General features: G+C 46.0%; 1 protein-coding gene across 1 annotated transcript in view; it reads left to right on the top strand.

Annotated features, from left to right (window-relative positions):
* The first annotated feature begins 1,094 nt into the window (after window positions 1–1,094).
* DESI2 (desumoylating isopeptidase 2) overlaps window positions 1,095–23,524 on the top strand; it is a 171,307-nt gene continuing 148,877 nt past the window's right edge. The window contains exon 1 of the mRNA XM_085611392.1: window positions 1,095–1,445. Within this exon, the coding sequence (XP_085467518.1) occupies window positions 1,407–1,445 (39 nt within the window). The 5' untranslated portion in view covers window positions 1,095–1,406. The remainder of the gene's footprint in view (window positions 1,446–23,524) is intronic.

Raw genomic sequence — 23,524 nt, 5'->3', positions numbered from 1 at the left:
ACGAAGCGACCACATCACTTCTATCCTGTCCTCTCTTCGATGGCTTCCGATTGAGGCAAGATCTATTTACAAAACTGCCTGCATCACACACAAAGCCCTGCACACGTCCTCCCCTCGTTACCTGGCAAATAAATTGAAATTGTCCGGAGGCTCTCGACCCTCTCGTAATGCGGAAAAGCTTCTGCTTGAGCCCCCCCGTCTTCAAAAGGGAAAGATCGATGGCACAATCCTTCTCAGGCAATGCGGTGAGAATATGGAACTCACTTCCCCCATTGCTCCGTGCCACCTCCTCTACCCGGATCTTCAAAGCTGAACTCAAAACTCTTCTCTTCCAAAGACACTTTCAGAACTAATACTTTCATACTCCGGCCCCTCTTGGAAGTTCGCTCTTCATTGTAAATTTGTATTTTTACCTGTGCATCCCTCACCCCTGCGTGCTGTATTGAATTTTGTGTACCCTTCATTCTCAGGCCCCTCTTGGAAGTTCGCTCATCTTTGTAAATTTGTATTTTTTCCTGTACATTCCTCTCCCCTGTGTGCTGTGTTGGATTTTGTGTTTGTGTACCCTTCATTTTTAGTCTGTGTAATGTTATATTCTGTACCACTTTTCTCTTGTAACGTAACTAGCTCTATTGTACAGCGCTCTGACACCTTTGGGTAATGTCCGCGCTTTATAAAAATGCACTAAAAAAATAAATAAAAATAAAATATGCACTGCCGGGCCAGTGCACAACACTTGCATCACCCTCTCTCTGCCTGCCATTGCGCTCCATGCTTCTGGAAGGTAAGAAAAAAACGTGCATTTGCGTTTCAAATGTCCGATCCTGCAACAGCACACTTCCAAAGCCCATACATGACAGTAACCCGATTCAAGGCCTCATTCTCCCGATTTTTTTTTAAATCTCCCACTTTGCTCTTCTGAAATGTTGGCATGTATGAGGACAGACTCAGAAACAGCACGGCGTGAGCACAAGTCCGGCTCCTGCCTCTCTTCTTTTACAGTAGCTGTGCCCTCATACAGTCCTCTTTCTACGACTATTACGGCTCATCGTTGGGTATAGGATCCTTTATCTACGTAACCAGGCCGCTCCCCCAACTTCTCACCAAGCAGACTGAGGTAGAAGAGCACCGAACAGCAGCTGTGGTCGAGCCTCAGCTGCCGGTGCTTACCTGGCTGAGCTCGCTGGCGGGACTGGGAGCCGGGCGGTGGAGGCAGCGAGCGTCACGAAGCCACCTGTAGCGGCGCTACCTCAAGCCGCGGGAAGTGAGGTGGCCATGTGGAGTTTTGGACGTGCGCGCTGATCTTGGGCGCTTAGTGTGGGCTCAGCTAACCCCGCCGGCGCCCATTGTGACCTGGCGGAGGGCTGAGCCCGGGGAGCAGAACTGAACGGCACTGGGCGGAGAGCATGGCCAACCAGCCCGTCATTCTCAATGTGTACGACATGGTGAGTGGTGGTAGTAGGTTGGGTGGAGATGTTGAAAGGAGAGCATGAAACCGCTACTTCATGGTAATGTATTGTAATTATAGACTATGCAAGATAAGTCCAGCGTTTGAAGCAGTGCGACCCATTTTTATAATTGTTTTTTTTTTAATGAGCCAGTCTGTTTCAATACGATTTTGTGACTTTAAAGACAAAATTAACAGTTAAACATATTTGCAACGCTATGAAAGGGACAATTCTATGGGTGAATGATATTGCACCCACGAAGAGAGAAGGCCACGCCGCACAAATAGTGCTCAGTCTCGAATGTCTGCTCAGGGAAGATATGCCAAGCTCTTTGTTTTAGCCAAACGTACATATACTGTGTATTCAATCAAAGGTGGTACAATATCAACATCTGCAAAGGGTCTGCCTTTGTTAAAACATAAGCAGATTACACTGCATTCTTTATTGTATGGAGTTAAGTGGGAACCGGTGAGAAGTCGGCAGTTTTGAGGCAGCTGAAGACCTTCAAGTTAGTACCTGTTTGGAGGAGGAAGGAGTCCTGCAGTTATGTGGCGGTGCTGAGGCTGACGAAGCGATGAGTCAGAGGAACGAAAATTGCCAATAGTGAATGAGTAACCCGTTTAGCTTGAACTAACATGTCGTTCACCTTCCACAGAAAGTAGTTTTTCACAATTTTGGTACCCAATTGGATCATGTTTGCTAGATTTTCTCTTTTGTATAGAAGGTTACAGTGGTTCTCATCGGTTTCATTTCAGCACATTTATGATAATTGGTGAAATCACTATATGTAATTAATGCTTAAGACAACACATGACCATCATTCGTCTTATTTCTGTGTGAGTAATTTTTATAACAATTATTTGTGAAATTACATTATCAAAGTTTTAAAAGAAGTCTAATGTGTCCCAAGTGAAGAACAAGAAAAACACAGCGAAGAGACAATAGAAGGAAGTGAAACGACTGAAATCGTATATTAAAAAGTCAATTGGCAAAATGTCTTGTTATGAAAATTACTTACATTAAAATAAGATGCGTGCTGGGCATATTTGTTGTCATAAGCATTCATTACATATAGTGATTTTAATTAGCAGAAATTAGTTTAAATGATACCAGTGAGAACAGCTGTTTGCTTGATATAATTGTATATCCTTGTTCACTTAGGTCTAGGGTTTGCTCTTGTTGCTTAAATACAATAACAAAATAACATTTTGGAGTCCTTCATAGTTGCATATTTGAGTTTTTTTTTAATATATACATATATATATAATTTTTTTTTTAAAATGTTTTTTTTTTTTTTTTTTTTACTGCTTTTCTATTTCTAACTACAACCATGTTTTCAGAATTCTGTCCTTTTTAGGGACCTTGTTTTTTACTATTATGTCTTGGAATAAATTAATTTAACCATAGTTACTGATTGATGGTGATTGCTAATCTGCTGCTTACCCGTTCTTCAGTGCACCAAGGAGAGATCAGGAAGTATAGAAGGGGAGGAGTTATTGAACAAAAAGGTTAACCAGCATATTTTTCTACAAATAGATTAGTCACATTTTTGTTACAATTCTATCAGGTTATGCCTAGTGCGGATGATGGGCTTCTGTTTGGAGGGCCATATGGTCACAACATTATTAAGTAGCCAGGTTCTTCCCTACTTTGTCATTTGGTTCTTGTTCGGAGTGATGGAAACCCTGTCAGAACAAGGCTGGCTTGAGTTTTAGGTATCTGTGTTTAAGTATGGTTTTTTGGCAGTGCAGCTGTCAAGTTTTATTGCTTGAAAATATGTGACGTGAACTCTGTCTGCCCCTTCAGACCATTGGCTTACTTCTGTAATTTTCTTTCAGCATTGGCTTGAGGCTTTGTCAATCATGTCTCGGCTTAGTCTAGTAGAGTTTTCATTTCTCACCTAATTCTGTTGTCTATTTGGATGCACCCTGCCGCCTCCAAACAAGTGGTTCTATTGAAGTGAAGCAGTCCCTCGTTCAGAATTACCTTCTCTGGCCGCTCCTGTTTGCTCCCTCCCATGTGTCCCACTCTAATGTTCAAGCACTGACTGCATTAGCATAGTCAATCAAGACAAAAAAAATATATAATATCTCTTTCCATCGTATTCATGCACTCCCTGATATTTTCCATTCTTTTTGTCCTTTTACCATCAGGCCTTTATAGGCCGAGGCATGCAGTCTGGTTTTGTACGCTTTAGAGTTGTTTGAAGGATCTTTTCAGGGTGCCTGTGTACATGCTATTCCTACTACAGTCCAAATGTGCTCATGGCAAGACTGTAAGTAGGTTTGCAATGTGATGGATGTATAATATGGATGTGACTACTGAAGATATGCATTCAGTTAACCTGCTGTTTGACACTGTATCCCTACCTATGACCTATGTATGATCTATGAAAGAGAGCAGATTGTAAGGTTAGAGCTTTTTTTTAATAACGTTGGTTGAAGTATTTATTCTCTAGGTGTTTGCGAAATTGCAAATTATTCCAACTTAGTACTTTTTAAAATCTTTGCATCCTAAGCACTGTGCAAAATCCTCAAGGTTTTTAATAAGGAAACTACTGGTCAAACTGCCCACCCTGCAGTGAGAAATTGTTTTTGGTGCAGCAAAGAGTTATGCAGGACAGTGGGTAGATGCTGTCACTTATCAGCAGCACTCTGTTTCAGACCCCATTCTTTACTGCCTGTAGTTAGCTCTTTTCCCCAGCTCTCCCAAATTGCTGCCTCACATGTACCCTGCACCACACAGGGTTCACCCCTGTTCCCGAATTGTGTGGGGATGGTTGCAGAGAGACGGATTTCTTGGCACAGGGCATCTTGCAGCAGAATATCCTGAGCTGCAGTGGGTCAGGCAGAGTCACTTCATTTCAGGCCAAGGCTGAGGTAAAGTTTTTAAGGCTGAGCTGGTGAAGTTTCCTTCACCAGGCCTTATTGTCCAGTGGCATTAGCCAGTTGAAGAGTAGCTGGCTTGGGTACATCTTGCCAAAGTGTAATACTTTGGTCTCTGAATTGTAGAGGCACAGGTTACTTTCCCTAATCCACTTGTTGTGTTGGGATGTTTCTAGACCCACTGTCCGGACAGAGCATTATCTTCTATAAGTTTAAGAGGACAGCTTGTAATGGTGACTTCACTCATCGCTGCCACGGATGACATCCTCATTACTTTGGCCAGAGGAAACACGGCGGTCCTCATCTGCCTAGACTTCTCTGTAGCCTTTGATACAGTCTCCCACCCTATTCTCTTCCAACACCTACGCTACATCGGACTCCAAGGACACGCACCTCGATGGATCTGCTGCCTGACTTTACTGACCTAGTCAGTAAGCCTGGCACCACACACCTCGGACGCCTGTGACCTCCTCTGCAAAGTTCTACAGTGATTCTCCCTGAGTACGACCCTCTTCAACACATACATGATCCCTCAAGCCAGCATCATCTGCTCTTACAATATCAGCATCCTCTCCTCCGCCGACAACAAGCACCTCATTCTTTCCCTCATGGACAAGAATTCCAGTACCCGGATCAAGTTCAGTGCCTGCATGACTGAAATCTCCTACTGGATGAAGACCAACTGTCTAAAGCTGAACTGATAAGATCGAAACCGTGAGTCGGGAACAGCTCATTACAGTGGGACTACACCTGGTGGCCAGCTGTGCCAGTGCAGACACCCACACCAAGAACCTCGATTATCATCAACAGCAAACTCAACACCGCCCATGTCATTGCCTTCACCGCCTCATGCTTTCATACCCTGAAAATGCTGAGGAGGATTTTTAAATATCTCCCAATCAGCACCCGGAAAACTGTCGCACACCTTGGTGAGAAGCAAGCTGCACTGTGGGAACATTATCGATGTCTGGATCAACAAACAACTCGCCGGAAGACTGCAGACTATTCAGAGCTCTGCATCCAGATTCACTCTCAGCCTCCCACTCGCATCACACCATACCTGAAGGAGCTCCACTGGCTCCCCATTCACAAACCAGCACAATTCCAACTCCTCACCCACAGTTTCAAGGCACTACATAACACTGATCACCCTGAAGCTGTCCCGTGCAGTGCTGTAGTTGTATCAACAACTAGCATGTCCTCTAATGTTTCAGATGGTTACTCTAATCTAGAAATGTATAGACTGTGCTGGTCAAAAGATTTTACGCGAAGAGGCAGAATGCATCTTTTTAATTTTATTTATTTTCCTTTCAAAACAAATGGAAAAATGCAACAACATGTAAATGTGAGCTAGCAGTGTTTACATCTATCAGTCTATTGATAACCTAGTTGGTAATGTGAGAGAATAAACAGTACAATTTCGTAATTGATAGAACAGAGTGCCCATTTAGGAATTCAAGGCTACTTTTCCCTTGGATTAGTTGAAACCAAAGTGTTGCGTCATGATCAACCATAGGTTTTTAAATTTCTTTGGACATCCTTTCCTAGTGTAGTTGACCCTCTCAGCTGCTATGAACCAGTAGTTTGCACCCCACATATCTGTCATAAGGACTGCCTGATTACCCCACTTTTGGACAATATCTGCACATCATCACCATGTCCAGGTTTACAAATCTTTTGTGAAGTCTCAGCATGTTTTGTTTGTCCCATATTCTCAGTAGATGTGTTTTTGCTTGCTGGTCAATCGACAGGGAGTGCCAACAGACTAACCTACAATTCTTGCACTTTTTTCCAGAAATCCTGGATCATGCGGGAGGGTGACATCTTGTGATATTTAAAAAGTGCTTTCCAACTCTCAACTCATGAGGCATATCTTTAATGTTGACCTCACAAATGATGCTGACTACATACTCCCTCGTTGCAGAATCTTCAGTTTAACTAACATACATCAGGCTTGTATTGCTACCTGCATACAGGACATTAATGGCTCCATATATTCCGATATGACCATCCTGCCCAGATCTTGTTACCATTTCAGTTTCATATTTTCTGGGGTATTTCGATTTGTGTACCAGGGTCTCCGAAATCAACAAAAAGTGCTTTCTTACGCAAAGATTTTAATAGAACTTACTCTTGAGCGAGAAAGTACCTATTCTGACTTAAGTTTACTTCAAATATATTTGTAAGATTCCTAACCTTTTAATAGATGCATGCACCTTCACATGTACAGTACGGGGCTCTAATTTCAGGCAATTGGTGGTTTCATTTACCATGTAATGGGGTGTTCTGCAGCGTTCTTGGGCCCTTCGTAGTATGCTAGGGGCATGCATCAAAGTTCCAAGAATTATGTATTTACACTCTTGCATATCCGGGTCAGTATTATGTTACCCATTCTGCTTGGAGCAGAAACGTAAACGTCTTGCATAATAGACTTTGCTAACCATAGCGATCATGCACTTTGTTTGCGATTCCTTTCTAAAGTCAAAGACAGATGTCTCTCTTATTGCCTTTGCCGCAGAGGGAAAAGCTGAATGAGGAGTCTTCTTGCCGAGCGGGCCCTGGCCAAGACATGAATTGTCTGTGGACTTCTTAATCTACAGTGTTGCTTGCTGTATTGAAATGAGGGGGACAAACCACTGCTACCGTTCATTTATAGTTATAATAAAAAGTATAAAAAAATACATTAAATAGTAGTCTTAGCATTGTCCCAGATTTTTTGTTGTTGTAAATCTGGTATTTTATTTCGGGATCAAAATGCACATTTCCAAGTCTACAACATCTGAATACCTCAGAAATCTGAAAAAGGCACAAACTGAAATAGTGGCATCCAAGAGCAAATATGAGCACTGTTACCAAAATTGGACCAGCTTTTTGCCACCCTCTCTCGACATGCGGCCTGCGTTTCAGAGAGAAAACAAAAATTCGTTGTTGGAGGTTTTTTTCAACCGGTTGGGGTGAAGGAGACTACAGCTAGTTTACTGTATGAAGGAATTGGGGCCTGATTTTAAACGTTGGCCGAGAGGGAACTTAGTCGCAATGGCAACAGAGTTCTCTTCCCGCCAACGTTATGGTCTGACCTCCTGAATTAAAATCGTACGGGCCATAGGTTTGACTATGGGGAGAGAGTACTACATCTGCCATGGTGAAACCCCTCCAACAGCCCGGCTGAGTAAGGGCCGGAAACTCTTTGTATGTCCGCCCATCTAATTTAAATGGGCGGACATACCGTCGATTGTCAGTGCTTGTCACTGCCAAGAGAAACCTGGCGCTAAGGAGCATTGCTTTGAAAAGTATTCCAGTTTCTCCATCGAGTATGCAATTGTTTTCAAAAAAGAAAATACTCCTTTGGGATCATCTTATTGTTTTTTGTTTTTCTTTTTTTTTTGGGGGGGGGGGCATTTTACGTTTGCCGCACGGCTCTGTCACATTGGCGGAGCCGCCCGTCAATCTTCCATGCATTGACCCTGCCAATGCTACAAATGTTCACTGAGCCGGCAAACCTTTCTAAATCTGGTGGGCAGCAGCCAGGACTGACTTTCGTGCTGGTGGCGCCCCGTGTGCCAATTTTTTCTTACCCAAGGACCTACTCTTATTCTCTCACTACCCCCTGACAAAAGTACTCCTCATCTTCTAAAGCGCTGGTAATGACTGGCTTTACCCTCAGCTATCCGCATAAATACAGATCTGCTGTTTGCAGCAGGCATAATAACCCTCTGCGCTACTTTATGGTGAGTCGAATCTGTCACTAGACGTAACTGGGATATCTCTCTCACATTAATCACAAGAGTTATCTTGACGTTTTAATTGCTGCCTGAGAGCTGGACGAACAAGGAACTCTGCAGCAGGTGCTTTTAAATCATAAACCATTGCTAAATACAGCGCCCGCATCGCCCTAAAGCCGGCCCTGGCAGCACCTCTGTGAGTGCGAAGGAGTAATTTACTCCATCTCCCTGGTGGGAAAACAGACCACCTGCAACCTTTTTACATCGGGCGCATAGTATTGTAAAGTACAGATGATGGGGATGGCCTTGAAGCCGTGTGCGTGTCATCGCCTTTCTAAACCCCTTTTTACAATGCTTTAGTTGGTATATATTAGTTTGTGACTTTCCTTTTGTTATCGTATTGGAATCGAATAAAGTTTTTACGATTGATTTATTTCTGGCATGTTTTTTGAGGCCCGGAGTACTAGGCGTGCTATGAATAGGCCTCATAGCTCGTCCTCTTAGTACTTTTCTCTTCCCTCTCATAGGACACGAGGCGGACGGCTTCCGCTCCAAAACGAACTCGTTTTCATTACAGCCGTTTTAAATGGGGCTACACCTTTCCGGTAGACATCCTGCACCTTAAAACGACACGGCTCATTCCTGCTTACTAACCATGCAAGCTGAGGAGTGTAATTTGCGAATAGGAAGTGACCGACTCGAGTGGGCCATCAGACGACTGTAGATTGGATGTGCCAGTGAGCTGCATTGATTGATGGAGGAAATAAAGGAGAGCTGGAGAGAGTGTTAATGTCTGAAACCTTGCTTTGTTTCTGGTGGGACTTTATTCGAATTACTGTTATTCAAATTTGGGAAAGGTTTGGAACAAATATACAGGCCCGTATTAGGTGACATCTGCTCATTCAAAAGCATCTCCCACACGGTCCTATTGCACTCCTTTTAGTGACAAATAGGTATAGCAGTGATCCTACCCCTATTAAAATCAGACGTGTTGCTAAGCTGACTTCTCTGAGGAAATTGGCAAAAAGAGTACCCGACTCTGGAAATCTGGGGCTCTATTGTTCTCCTTGACCGCTTCCTCCCTGAAAGGAAGTCAGTCGATCAATGGTTTCGTGGAATATGATTTTTATTTTCGATTATAGTGGTTCTTGAAACCGCAAGGTTCCATTTTAATGTTCTGCCTTTAGAAAATGTCAGGCTTATAGTTCGAATTGTAGCAAATCAATACGAAGGATGGAACGAAAGGAGCTTGAGGGGAGCAGCTTGTCATGCTTCAGTGCGCTGTGCAAGCTGACTATCCTTTGGAGTGTGTGTGCCATGTTTGAGATTAGCGTGATCAGCAATTGAGGATGCACCCTACGCTTTCAATTTACGATTGGTCGAAAAGAAATATGTATACCTTTTTAGTGATATTGTTTATTATTCAGCATTGGCGTCTCCCAATCTTCAATGTTCTCTTAAGCATTAAGTGCACCAAGATTACTTAACCTCTTGAAAGCTTAGGTGTTTGTGCTCTCCTGAGTCGGATACTTTCTCTGTGTTTTTTTCAGGCACGGGAGAGGCACTTCCCTTAATATTTGTGGCTTGTGCCTGTGATGTGTTTGTGTATAGAAATATATCCTAAGAATGTTTTCAGCGCACCATTTTATGATGTATTTATGTCACTACAGCTGTCAAGGGGTTTACAGAAGGGAGAAACTTGTTTATGTTGGGTCAAAAAGGAATAGCTTGACTTACTGTACAGTATATGGGTATGTTTGTTGGGGCAGGGTGATTCCCTGCAGTAATGCGCAAGCATATTAAGGTGGGAGCACCATTGAAGTTGTGATGTAATTTACTATTGCGCCGTTCCCTCAGAATTCAGTGCACCTCAACGCTGTGCTGCTAGGGTTGATAATGGTGAACGTTAACCCACAGTCAACTTTTGTTTCTGGGATTAGGCATAAGAGAAGAAAGTGTGCAATCCATGGTTTTTACCTACAGACAAGAATGCTAAATCCAATTAAATCATGTTCTTGCGGTAGGTGAAAAGCTGTATATCTCTGCGCTTGTCACTAACGAAGTGACTTGGAAGGTTCAGCATAAAATGATCGTCCACCTCTAGTATCTTATTATAGTTTATTTCTGAAGACTCCCCTCACTGTGAGTCAAGTGGTTAGCTAGTTGGAGACTAGTGCTGATCTAAAAGGAAACTCCAAGGCATTTTTACCTCATTCTGTTTCTGAAAGGAACCGCACTTCAACACAGTGCCAACCATTTGAACTTCCAGTCTCTTTAGGGTGCCTTTACGTTTCTGCATGGGTGATTACTGTTTGGGAAACAGTTGATGTTCTCTGTAGTACAGAGAGGGGTAACTTGCAGAAAGGAAGCACTACTTGTGTGCCTCTGCTTGAGCACAGTTGTGTGTTCGAATTCAGATGCTAGATTGATTGTGACAGAAAGGATTAGTGAGAGTTAAAGATTTGGAGAACAGCACATGCGTCTGGGTTTCCCTTCCAAAACACAAGATGGGCCCTGTATTTGCTCCTGTATCCCATAGTAATGGCCAGAGGCTTGTTTAAAATGATGTTTTTGAGGAGTTCAGGAATCGATTGATTAGGCTGTTTTTCACAGATTGAATACATTTGTTTCTTAGACTTTATCCATGTACTTTAAGGGCCTGCCCCTTTGCTGCTTGGACATTGATAGTTTGTCTTGGGTAGGACCATATTTACCCAATTGCGGTCTTGTAAAAGGCCAATTCTTGTAGTTTATTTGCTCTGGTAGTCCTTGTACATATGCTCAGGACTTGGAATGTATTCAGCACCACCACTAGAAGTCAGTAGAGTTTCTAATGGGACTTCCATATTCTTTTGTTACGACCTCTTCTGGTTGCCTGTTTCCACTTTTTTTTGCTGCTTGTTATGAGCGTTTTGCGAGGTAGGGGTGTATACCATTGCACCAGTCTTGATGCGCTCTCACCAAAGCTATAATGAGCTCCACTTGGTGATTTTTCATTTAATTCGTAAAAATTTTTTTTGTAGGAGTGGTAAAATATTTTCTAAAATGAAAAGTTAGGAGTGTAGATAGACCTTTCGGTTCTCGACTTTGTAGGGTAGGAAATTGTTTGAGGCCAATATATCATCCCGTTCTTTAATCTTTTCTTGTAAGCCCTAAGGCTACAGATCACAAGAAGTGTAATATGGCATTTGTGCTTGTGCGTCCCAAGAGCACCATCTCTCGACAGACACCCCTTTTCTTAAGCAGCAGTAAACCACGTCCAGGCAGTTTTATATTGCATGCTGCTATATATAATCTGATGCAAATAATGATGTATATGAAAATACATAACCTCCAATTCGGATTTACTAAATAAGTCCCATGTTGTTAAAAAAAAAAAAAAAGGTAGGAAAAAGTAATCTTGAAAACAATTGAATTACGTGTTTTACCTTGGCTGGAAAAATCTATCTGAATTAATGACCTCAGCAACTCTGGTTTTCCCCATATTACAATTCTGATAATGGATATCTACAAAGCTTCTTGAAAATGATTGCATGGTGGGTGTTGTTTTTTTTTATGTACAGTGTGGAAAGTTCCTTAGATGGTGCCAGAATTGCCAAACTATGGTTCAACTATATTTTTGGGAAGAATTTAATGGATGAAAGTTGGATTGAATTATTTTACTTCATAAAGCATATTTTAATGTGCTTAATATTTAAACCTTTGGTGCTTAGGAACCCTTTTGGTATGTTGGCTCAGCAGAAAATCATTTGGCTTTGCCAGTAGTTTCCTCTAAGTGGCCCCTATCTTGGTGGGAATCAGCATGATCATATGCAGGTATTGGTTGTGATGGGAGTTATGTTAGATATGTTGGTAGATTATTCTGTTGCTTGTCCCAGGTGGCATTTGGGGTGGTGTGGCCCACTTAGTTGAAAACTCCGTTGGGGCATTGGGTAGTACTCAGGCCTTTGGGTGAGGGCAATTGGTATGGCCCCTGTAACTGGAGATCCTGGTTGAGGACTAGTTTAAAAATCTTAATTTTCAGATATCTCCTGATTATTTGACAGTGTGGTTGTCCCATAAGAGATTGGGCAAGGATGTTTCACAGTCATATGGATTATCCCGTTGATGTTTTTTTCAGTTTTTCCCCATTTTAACTTCTGTAGTTGTGTGTGGCTGGAACAAAATGGCAAGTGTAAACTTTTTTTTTTTTTTTTTGAAAACCTTTATTTCGAAATTCAGGACACAGCTATTCAGCCGACAGCCCGAAGGTTCGGCAGCATTGCAAGTTAGATACAGTAATGCGTCCCGGATACAGTACGAAGAGTAATGCAAAGGTCCAATTTTAAATAAACACAGAAAAAACACACAACAAACCCCAGCAAGGCAGAACATTGAAATCCCATGGCGAAAGCCCCCAGGGGAGGCAGGACCCCACTCATCTACTAATTATAAGACTGTGTCCGGAGGAAGAAGGGGAACAGCAGAGGCTCAGAACGGGTACCTAAACCAAACTGTGCTGGAAGGTAGGTCAGGGGGAAAGCTGTTCCTCGGGAGGTTCCAGATCCGGGGCAAGACCTATTCCCCCCCCCTATATTGGTTCCACCGCCCCCAGATGGCGTGCCACTTCCGGGGGCGACCTCTAGAGCAGTAGACCGTCTTCTCCCTAAACATGCTCCAATCCATGTTCTCCTTCCACGCGGTCAGTGTAGGGGGACCCGAGGAGCCCCATAATCGCGCGATATCCCTCTTAGCCACCATGTTACCCAGAGTCACCCATTGGGTCTGTGCCTCATCGAGATCAGTGGGCCCCCAGACGTTCAGGAGGCAACACCGCGCCTCCGGCTGTACCACAATGCCCGTCACCTCCCCCATAACTGCCTGGACTCTCCTCCAGAACTCCACAATGACCCCACATTCCCAAATGATGTGCAGGAAAGTACCCACCATACCACATCCCCTTCTGCACAGGCCATCCTCCGAGAATCCCATGTGGACCAGCCGTGGCCCCGTAACATACACCCGGTGCAGTATTTTGAGCTGCACCAGCCTCAGACGTGACGGGATCGCAACCTCCTTAGGCGAAGAAACCGCTGACTGCCAGTCCTCATTATCCAACTCGAGGCCATCCCTGGTCCACTGTTCTCTCAGCCCCAATAGCAAGTCTGCCCGGACGTTTATCAACTTCTTATATATGAGCGAAATCGTGCTCTCGGGCATATGACCATCAAGGACTCGGTCCTCAAGGGGAGAGGACTCCGGCACCTTCTCACCCTCCACTAGGACTGATCGGAGGGCGTGACGCAGCTGGATATACCGAAAATACTCTGAAGGCCCTAGCTCAAACTCAGTCTGCAACTCCTCGAAAGACTTCACCCTCCCCTTATGCAGCACATCCCCCACCTTGGATATCCCTATCAGATCCCACTTATCAAAGCCCTTCGTATGCCAGAGTCTTCCCAACCGTTCCGATTCAAACAATGGGGTAGCGAGGGTTAGCCTGTCCTTCCAGCCCAGCGAGTCGGTCGCCATCTTCCATACGCGCACCGCCACACCTGTGGGCCCCGTGAGGGACGAGTCTAGGGACCGCGAATACAACGCCCTGTAGTAGTTGCCGCCGCGCAGCAGCCACCTATCCATGGCATACCCAGGGCTGAGGGCAGGGCCGTAAAACCCATGGTTGATCGCGCTCAACTGCGTGGCCCAGTAGTACCGTCGGATGTCTGGGAGCGCAATGCCCCCATCGTACCATGGGAGCGTCAACTTTGAAATAGCTATTCGCGGCCGCCCACCCCACAGCAACGTCCTTTGGAGGCCTTCGACCTCCCGAAAGTATTTAGCCGGTACCCAGTCCAAGGTGTTCTGGAGGGCGTAGAGGAAGCGGGGAAGAGACATCATTTTGAACAGGGCCGCACGCCCAACAAGGGAGAGCGGCAGCCTCCGCCAACCCTCAACATCTCGCCTCAAGCGTGCCAAGGGGGGGGAGCAGGTTCCTCTCATAGCGCACAGCAGGATCCATGGATATAAAAATCCCCAAATACACAAAACCTTGCTGGGCAACCTGTATCGAACATGTTCTAGGGATCGGTGGGACCTCGCCACTAAGAACGTACAAGTACGATTTGCCCCAATTAATCACAAGCCCCGAGTTCCTACCGAACGATGCGAGTACGTCACAGACCACTATAAGTGACTTCTTAGGTGAGGCAAGATACAGCAGGATATCATCGGCATAAAGTGAGATACGGTCCTCGTGATCAGGCGACCACCGAAGGCCCCGTATATCCGGGTGCCAACGTATCCACGCAGCCAACGGTTCAAGGGCGAGGGCGAACAGAGGCGACAGGGGGCAGCCCTGCCGAGTACCCCTTCCAAGCTGAAACGGAGCAGATGCCCGACCATTCACCACAACATTCGCTAGTGGCCCCTCGTACAGCAACCGGACCCAACTCACAAACCCGCGACCGAAACCAAACTTGGCCAGCACGGCCCATAAATATGCCCACTCCACCGTGTCAAAGGCCATCGTGGCATCGAGAGATGCCACAACAGCCGGTTCACGCAGCGTGCCCGCCCTGGCGATGACGCCATGAAGACGCCTAAGGTTCAATGCTGTGTTTCGGTGTGGGATAAAGCCAGATTGATCCGGGTGGACCAGATCGCCAAGTACTCTAATCAGACGGGTTGCCAGGAGTTTGGCCAGAATTTTCGGCTCAGCGTTGAGGAGTGAAATGGGCCGATAGGAGGCGCATCTATCTCGGGGCTTACCCTCTTTGTGTATGACCACGATCGACGCCAGCCGCTGATCCAACGGAAGGATCCCATCTCCCCGCGCCTCCAAGAACATGGCGCGCAGGTGAGGGGCGACCCTATCCGGGAACAGTTTGTACAGATCGATCGGCAGTCCGTTCGGTCCAGAGGCCTTACCCGAATTCAACGCGCGAATCGCCCCCGCCACCTCGTCAACCGTGATGTCGCCATCCAAATCGTCCCTATCTATGTCAGAAAGGCAGGGCAACTCGATATCACGAAGGAGATCAGACGAGTCCTCGGGCGGCCTGTCCGACACAGAGGAATAAACCCTATGAAAATACTCCGCGAAACACTCAACAATCCCTTCAGGTTCCACAATCACCTCTCCCCCTTCTCCAATCAACTCTGGCACCACTCTATTGACCCGTTCCTTCCTGTCCAGCCACGCCAGGAGTTTCCCTGCCTTATCTCCAACATCATACAGACGGCCCTGTTGTTCCCTGCTGAGGGTCTTGGCGGCGTCCGTCACCAGGTCCCTATACTCCGCCTGCTTCAAGCAAAGCTCATGCAATGAGGACTCTGTGACCTCCTCCTCCATATCCCCTTCAAGGGCCGCAATCTCCTCCTCTACTTGCCGCACTGCGCAATCCCTCCGATTCTTGGCAGTCACCACCAGGGAGAGGGCCTCCCCCCGAAGCACGGTCTTAAAAGCTTCCCACAGCGAGATCGCCGAGTCCACGGATCCCAGATTGTCCTTAAAGTAATTATCTACCTTCTTTACCAGGGCGCTGCGCATCTTGGGGTCTCGGAAATACCAAGGGTTAATGGGGGCCACCCTCCCTCCTCCCTCCCGACCGAGATCCAGCCGGATCCACACTGGCGAGTGATCAGAGATACCACATGCCATGTGCCTCGCCTCGGATATCAACGAGGCATGTGCGGCCAAAGTGAGCAGGTAGTCAATCCTGGAGAGGCTACCATGCGCCCCGGAGTGAAACGTGTATTGACTCTGTGTGGGGTGCCGGAGCCTCCAGCAGTCTATCAGGCCAAACGTGTCTAGGAGGTCTGGAAGCCATTTCTGAGCCCCCCCTGTGTCCCTGGGCGGGTATCTATCCAGCAGTCCGGAACCCACAGCGTTGAAATCCCCTCCCACTACCAGCATGCCCCCCGGGAGAGTCAGCAAAGCCCTGCCCAATTCAGCAAATGTGGCGGCCTGCAGGGCCGGCGGGACATAAACCGAAACCAAAACCAAGGTCCTTCCTTCCCACCGCCCCGCCACCGCCACAAACCTCCCCCTATCGTCAACAATGGTGGAGTCCACCTCAAAAGGCAGCGATGCTCTAACGAGGATGCCCACCCCCCTGGACCCAGAAGAGAATCCCGAGTGTGCAATGAATTTATACCCCTTCCTATTCAGGGCATAGCACGTATTGCCTATGAGGTGCGTCTCCTGCAGCAGTACAACGTCTGGCATTGAGCGTTTCAGAAATTGCAAAACAATCCCCCTCTTAATGCGATCCCCCAAACCATTAACATTCCAGCTTATAACACTTAGGCCTCTACCCCCCATCCTCAAACGGAAAGAGGCCCACCCCACCCCCGAGGCGCCACCATGGAACAGCCCTGAGGATAATCATCACGCCTTGCAGAAATAAACCCCCCAACAACAAACTCAAACTCCCCATAACTCCCCCCACCCTGCACCCCTGCTGCAGCTTAAAAAGCCCCCCCAACTTGCAGTGTGCCTGTCGCCCTACAAAAACAAAAATCTACAAAAAGTACCCCAAGGGAGGAAAAGAGCACCCCTCGTCCTCCCGCAACCCTCCACAGTTACTGCACTCTATTCAAATCTACAAATATGGTCAAATCAAGTCAGGCCGGCTCTGAAATATCAGCCCTGTCCATCCCGGCCACTGTCTCCATGCTCAGCTGTGTCGTCCCCGGTCCGTCGCCGGGGCAAAGCGTCCAGCCATTCATCGGCCATAACAGGAGAGTCAAAAAAGAATGTCCGATCTTCATGCACCACCCGTAGTCTGGCGGGGAAAAGCATGGCATACTTTAGGTCCCGCTCCCGAAGCCTTCGCTTCACCCCCAGGAAGCTCTGTCGCTGTCTCTGCACCTGCTGGGTAAAGTCCGGGTAAAAATTCACCGACGCATTCTGGAAGGGGACTGGGCCCGTCACCCTCGAAGCTTGCAGGATAGCGTCCCGATCTCGGAAATGAAAGAGCCGGGCGACAATCGGCCGCGGCGGGGCACCCGCCTTGGGCCGTCCGCCTGGCACCCTATGGGCCCTTTCCACCGCAAAAAACTTCCCAAGGCCCTTAGGCTTCAGATGATTGAGGACCAAATCTTCCACAAGCAGGTCCGCCGAAGCCTCATCCGAGGACTCCGGGACCCCGATTACGCGCACGTTGTTGCGCCTGGACCGGCTCTCGAAGTCCTCCAGCCGGCGGGCGGCGAGGTCACTCTCGGCCCTCAGCTTCCGGACCTCGTTCTGCAGGTCCGCGACCTCATCAGTGAGGCCCGTGGTCTTGTGGTCCAGGTCCTTAACGCGCTCGTTTGTCTTGCCCAGGTCCGAGCGGATCAAGTTGACATCCACCAGGATGGCATCCACCTTATGCGCCAGGGCCTCGAATTGCCTCCCCATCGAGGTCTGCATCCCATCAAGCGTGCCCATGACATCCTGCAGGGAGAGCTCCGGGGTCCCAGGCGAGTCCTCCTTCTGGGCATCCGGCGCCTGGCTCGATCCACTCGGCGATGTCTTCGGGAGGGCGTAGCGGTCCATACTATTGACTTGGGAGTACGTTCCCCGCCTGGTGGACTTAGTCTTCAGCCTATCTCCTTCTGCCTTGCCCGACATAATGGACTCCAAGCAGTCCAATGCAGTGAGGACCGTCCCCTCTCAGAGAGAGGTATAAGGAGCGAGCAGGTCCGCCTTGTTCTTCCAAAATAGCCCACCGAGCGTCCCTGGGGTTATAGAACCACCCAGAGCACTACAGTGTCCGGGCAGACAAAGGGAACGAAACCGAAAGTGAAAGAGCGAGGGCCTCCGTCCGGTAGTTCACACCTCACCAGGCCGTTGTTGATCAACTAGGAGTCGGGCATCCTGCCAACTCTAGCCCCTGGCATCTCCGGGAGTTAGGCCGCAATCTTTCGCCAGTCATAAGTCCGGTTCCCGGTGGGCGATCCGGTCGCGGGTAGCATCAATCGCCTCCCTGACAACTCAGCAACACGGTGCCATGCATACCATCAGGATTTGAGTCAGGATAGTCGACGGAGGGCGCGAGGGTCTCGGGAGCTCTAAGCTCACGCGGCCATCTTGGTCAAGCGCTAGGCTCCTCCAAGTGTAAACTTAAATTATCTGGTGAGTTGACGGTTATGTTCATGTCACCACCTTTGTGGGAAGCACATAGAACTTTGAATTAGAATATTTGCTCCTGTGGATCCAGTGCAGTGTCTTCTGGAAAGCATTTCATGATCATGCATGTTGAAGTTGAATCGCAGCTTAGCCCTGTTGATTTAAAAAAAATCCTTTTATAGTTTGCATCTGTGTGCATCATTGTCACACATATGTGATATTGCTGTAGACCAAGAATGGGTAATCCATGTGTTGCTTGGGTCTGTGGTGTTTACATCTTGGAAAGAGAGTGATTTTTGCTGGAGCATGTTGTTGCAGTAGGTCCTTCATAGGTGCCTTCCCCTTTGAAGCTCGCCTTTCGGTCTAACACCCCGATTGGCCATCCTGGGAGAGTAGGTCACACCTCGCTCTGCAGCAACTGACTTTGTTTTTGGGCCTGGAAATCACTCGCATGTCTTTCCAGGCGATTAGCAATCTGTGTGCTAGGGCTTTGTGAGGTCACTCGACTAGCTGGAGTGCAGAGTGGCAACTGTCTAAAAGTTGCTTACTTTAATAGTGACTTAAAATGCGACCTGGGCATCGGGTTGGGTTTAATGCTATGATTAATTTGATCCCTTACATGACCCACTTAGGTAGTCCCATTCAGAGTTAGCCAGACTGGAATGCCAGCCAGTAACACTGTGTTAGCCAATGTGGTTACTAACCTTTCCACAGCAAAACAACAATTTGGTAGTGTTGCTGTTAAGACATGAAAAATATAAGTCCTGCTTAATAATGTATAGCTCTCTGCCGTAGAGCTTTATAGGCCTTCCTTAGGGGAGACTTGCATATAATATTAAGGTAAGTGGGGGATTTGCCATTAGTTGTAATGTCAAAGTCAAACTAGCAGTGGAAAAACTGCCCTTTTAGTCTGCAGTGGCAGGCTGAGGTCCATTTTGTCCTTGTCACTTACATGGTGGCACAACTAGTGCTGCAGCCCTGTGTGAACACGCTGCCTTACATGCCCTAGGTACAATATACTAGGGCCTTATAAGTAAGGCAGTACATGCTGATGGGTGTTTTCAGTTCAACATAGCTTTTTTATAAGGTTAGAACACTGGCATTGAGGTCTGGTTAGCAAGCCTCGGTGCACTCTCAGAGTTGGAAACCCAGCATGTGGTGGTGAAAATGCAAAAAGGCATTTCCTTACATTTACAGAATGGGCTCCTGATGGGGCAGCAGGCATATTTCTCTCTGACTGTATTACAGGGCCACTTGACTTCCTTCGAACTTGGAATGCCCGTTCTAGAGACGGTCATGCAGTTGTGAGATGTGCAGTTTTTCCAACAAGTATGTTGGGTGACATACGACGTCCCTTAAGGTGATACAGCAGAGTGTGTTCTGCACTGTGTTTAGTAGTTCAAAGGAAACTAGTAAAAATATAAAACAACTGGTCAAATATATTTGCACCTATGACTAAATGAGCATCAGCCTGTGGCACAATAACCAAAGGTGACCTTAACCCCTTCAGTGCCCATGACGAGCTGGACTCGTCATGGGCTGCGGTGGCGCTGTGCCCATGACGAGTCCAGCTCGTCATGAACTCCGCCCGCTAATGTTAAGCGCGGCACTGGGCGGGGAAAGGGGCGGGCATGCAAGGGGTTAAAACGACCATTAAGGCATGTGTTGAATTAGAGGGGGAATTGTTTTTTTTAAGGGTATGACAGAAGTGTGCACTGTTTAAACAACTTGAGATATGGGTTTCAAAATCCAAACAAGTCAGTTGTGAAATCCAATAATAAGATTGATTAAATTGAAAACGACAGTTGAAATTAGGGCAGGTGGATCATAGTACATTATCAATAGAAGTTACATTTCAGTGGATTCAGTTCTAGGGAGTTTGGGGTCATCCAATCTTCAGTGGCGCCAAGACAGTCCATCAGGAGGTGAATGTTTTACTTAGATAATTGGGTCACTATGCCTGAGATTGCACTGGGTTCCCCAGCACCTCTGTATGAATGTTGGTGAGCAGAGAGACCTGCAAGACACTCGACAGTGATTACATTGGACCTAGGTTAGTCAGCCTGGTCAAACTGGCCAGAGGGCAAGGAGGGAAAAAGGAAATCCTGAGCTCTGCATCTTACACCAATGAGAATGGAGACGATGGACACAAGTGACTCATTATAACCATGCTATACACTGGTGATCAATTCAGGAGTACAAATAGATATATGTGCTTCCCATGATCCAGTACCTGCAAAGAGTTGCCCGTCAAATGAAAGATTAAGGTTAGTGCTGCACTCATAATGAATGCTTGAAGTAATTGATTTGACATAATGTAGGCTCTTGACAATTGGAGATTTTTTTTTTTTTTTGATTTCTTTTTCCTTCCTCACTCTGCTTTTATTTTTGCGAGCTGATGTAGACCTAGGCAACACCAGCATACATTTGTAAATCCGCATAGTCCTGTTGCTTACTTGTGGTATTCAGCCGTTATCAGTGCCACCTGGCAAGAGGTCGGGTAGAAGACGAAGGCATGCCTTATTTACACTGGCACCTTGATAGCAGTGCAGTTCTTCTTCTTTATTTATGTATTTATTTTTTTACACCTCCCCTTTCATTTGATATCAGTGGATATATTTATTGTACATATAGGTCTTTTGTTTCTTTACAAAATTATCAATATGATGTCATGTTTTCATTTTGAGGCGCGACTACAGTTGCCATGCTCTTGCATTTTAAAAATATCACTAACTGTCACCTTCAGGGGTTACGGCTGGATCCCGTTGAATATTTGGTGAGAAGGAATTCTGTGCTGTACAAAATGGAATCTTTTTGCTTACAGTGGGCAGAATCCTTTTGTCAGTTACGAATAGCTGACGGGGAGTTCGTCGCATATAAAGAAGCCTATTCACTCTAGTTATATTGTATATAAACCATTTTTTTTTTTTTTTTTTTGCTGAATGATTTTGTGATCATACACTCGAGGACAGTGCTCTGGTCTTGACCACCATCGATCGTTCATTGAATGGTGTAATTGTGCGGGATGTCTTAGGAGCTAGCTGCCACGTAGTTGTATTTTGATTGAAGGATTCCATTGTTTGTCTGCTTTTTACAACATGGCCTCAAGGTTGTTTCTTTGTCACAGTGATTCAGAATGCATGTTACATCTTGGAAAGTGCCAATCTGCAAAGATTGATGCATGGTAAGTCATCTGCCATTTCTGCTAGTTATTTTTGGACCTGGGTATTTAAAATATATTTGTTTTTAAAACGTTTGTATTGGGATAGGTTGTTTTCTGTTGTTAAAGGCTATAGAGACATAGTACTGCTTAAGTATCTTCCCAAGGATTTATAAACATCTTGCAATGTTTAAAATTCATTGGAATTTCTAAGCATGAACACATTTTCCTAGTATTTGGACGCCTGTGCATTGGTCAAGCATGGTAATTATCCACAGAGGAATTTGCCGGCAAGTTAGGGTTTATGGCCTATAAATTCAGAGTATAATAAACCTGGAAGAGCTTTAATCCGGCTCTTTGTTTTCTACTAACAGAACGTTGGACTCATGTATTCCTTTTGGAGATGGAACTTTCTCCATGGCTTCAAAAGGATGGAATGCTGTCCCTTCGTAGCATCACAGGGAAACTTTGATGCTTTTATTTAGTAAGCTCTGGAAAGCCTGGATTTTGACCAGTAAATGATTAATTTTAATATTCTTGGTGTTTTATTGTTTCTTGCGAGGTAGACGCTGCTGGAATATTCAACGGTATTCTCATCAAGAAGCTTGACTGCAGATGTTGAACTTTGAAATGAAGAAATAATATAACCTTTCGTGGGTAGGGGTCGTAAGCTTCGTTTACAATGTATGAGACCTTTTTGTTTTGTTCACCTTTTGTCTTTTAAACTGACGTGTGTTGTGTATCCGAGATGTCCTGTGTATGTAGCATGCCCATGCTAGCAGCTCTATGGGAGCTTCCTGCTGCGCAACTGCTTGAACTATGTATGAGTGGTTTGTTTGGGGTGCAGAGTGATAAACCCAGAAGAAACTCATGGATCATAGATACATTGGCCACCAAGACCAGGGAACACAGTCGGGCTCAGAATATCAACAATTTCATGACCGGTTTTTAGCAAATTCAGCCTGGGAAAGCCTGGTCCATAATGACTGGCAACATCTCCTCGTTTTCCCTCCGGTTAATGCAGAAGGTTATTAAATGGATGTGCTTTCCCCACAGAGTTTGAAGTGTGTATGACTAGGAGGAAAAAAACCTAAGGGAAATGCTAAGCTAATTAATGCCTTGGGCTATTGTATTGTGAAAACATAAACCCAAAAAGGGGAAATTAAAAATCGGATGCAGCACGTTTCCTACTAGTCAAGAAGGCTTTATTTCGATATAAATATATCTTAAAAGCATACATACACAAGGTACACATTAAAATATTAAAAGACATCAGTGCATTAAAAGATAGCCAAACATTTCAGAACAGCTACTGGTGTCAATAATTTAAGTAAAAGCCAAAATATTTGGATAAAAAACAAATTAAACAAGATAGGAAAGCCTAGTTGATCTAATGCGCCAAGCCCAACCTAGGAACTTGGCTAACCCACAGGCAAAAAGTGGCCGTGGGTCATTTTTTAATATTCGCATGGCCTCTGTGTGGAGCCTGGTTCCAAGTTCTCTGCAAAGAGGCTTGAGCCATCTACCCCGGGGGCTGCATAAGCCGGGCATTCAAACAATAGGTGGGGTACAGACTCAAGCCTATTTTCACAGAAGGGGCAGGAGGAAGTTGTCTGCGTTGGAACCTTCCAACTAGATGTCGGATCACCAACGGGGAGTAAACCTACTCTGAATTGGAAGTACAAAGCCCTATCTTTGCGGTTTGCAATAATGTCAATGTAGGGTTCACAGAAATACACTTCCTTGATCAGGAGAAAGTCCATAGATGTCCTACACAATTTGGCATCACTATTTCTAGTACCAGCTACCCAGGCCCAATAGATCTTTTTCAACTCTAACTTAGGAGGAGCAGTTCTATTGGTCCAGTTTTCGCCGAGGCCAAGGTTGAAGAGAAGACGCTTCACTTCCCTCAGCCAAGGAATCTTAGCCCAGGCTAATGAACCCAGCACGTCGGTTAGGCCGTCTGCGTAGCTGGATAATTCTGGTGTTCTCCATATTCTTGCCCATAGGAGGAGAGGGCGAAGCTTTGCTTGATCGCTCAGTGGGCGAATTCCCGTATCTAGAAACAAGGGGAGGGTTGGGGTGCTATAGGGAAGCCCCATTAGATCTTTAAGGAATTTATTTTCCGAACGGGATAGAAGATCTACCTTTTGAACCCCCCAGAGTTCGGCCCCATATAGAGCAGCGCTAACAGCCCTTGCCCTGTAAATGTCCAGAAC

The sequence above is a fragment of the Triturus cristatus genome, chromosome 6 (genome assembly GCF_964204655.1).
Source record: "Triturus cristatus chromosome 6, aTriCri1.1, whole genome shotgun sequence".
Lineage (NCBI taxonomy): Eukaryota > Metazoa > Chordata > Amphibia > Caudata > Salamandridae > Triturus > Triturus cristatus.
The sequence above is the reverse complement of the archived record's forward strand: the minus strand, read 5'-3'. Positions and strand labels throughout refer to the sequence as shown.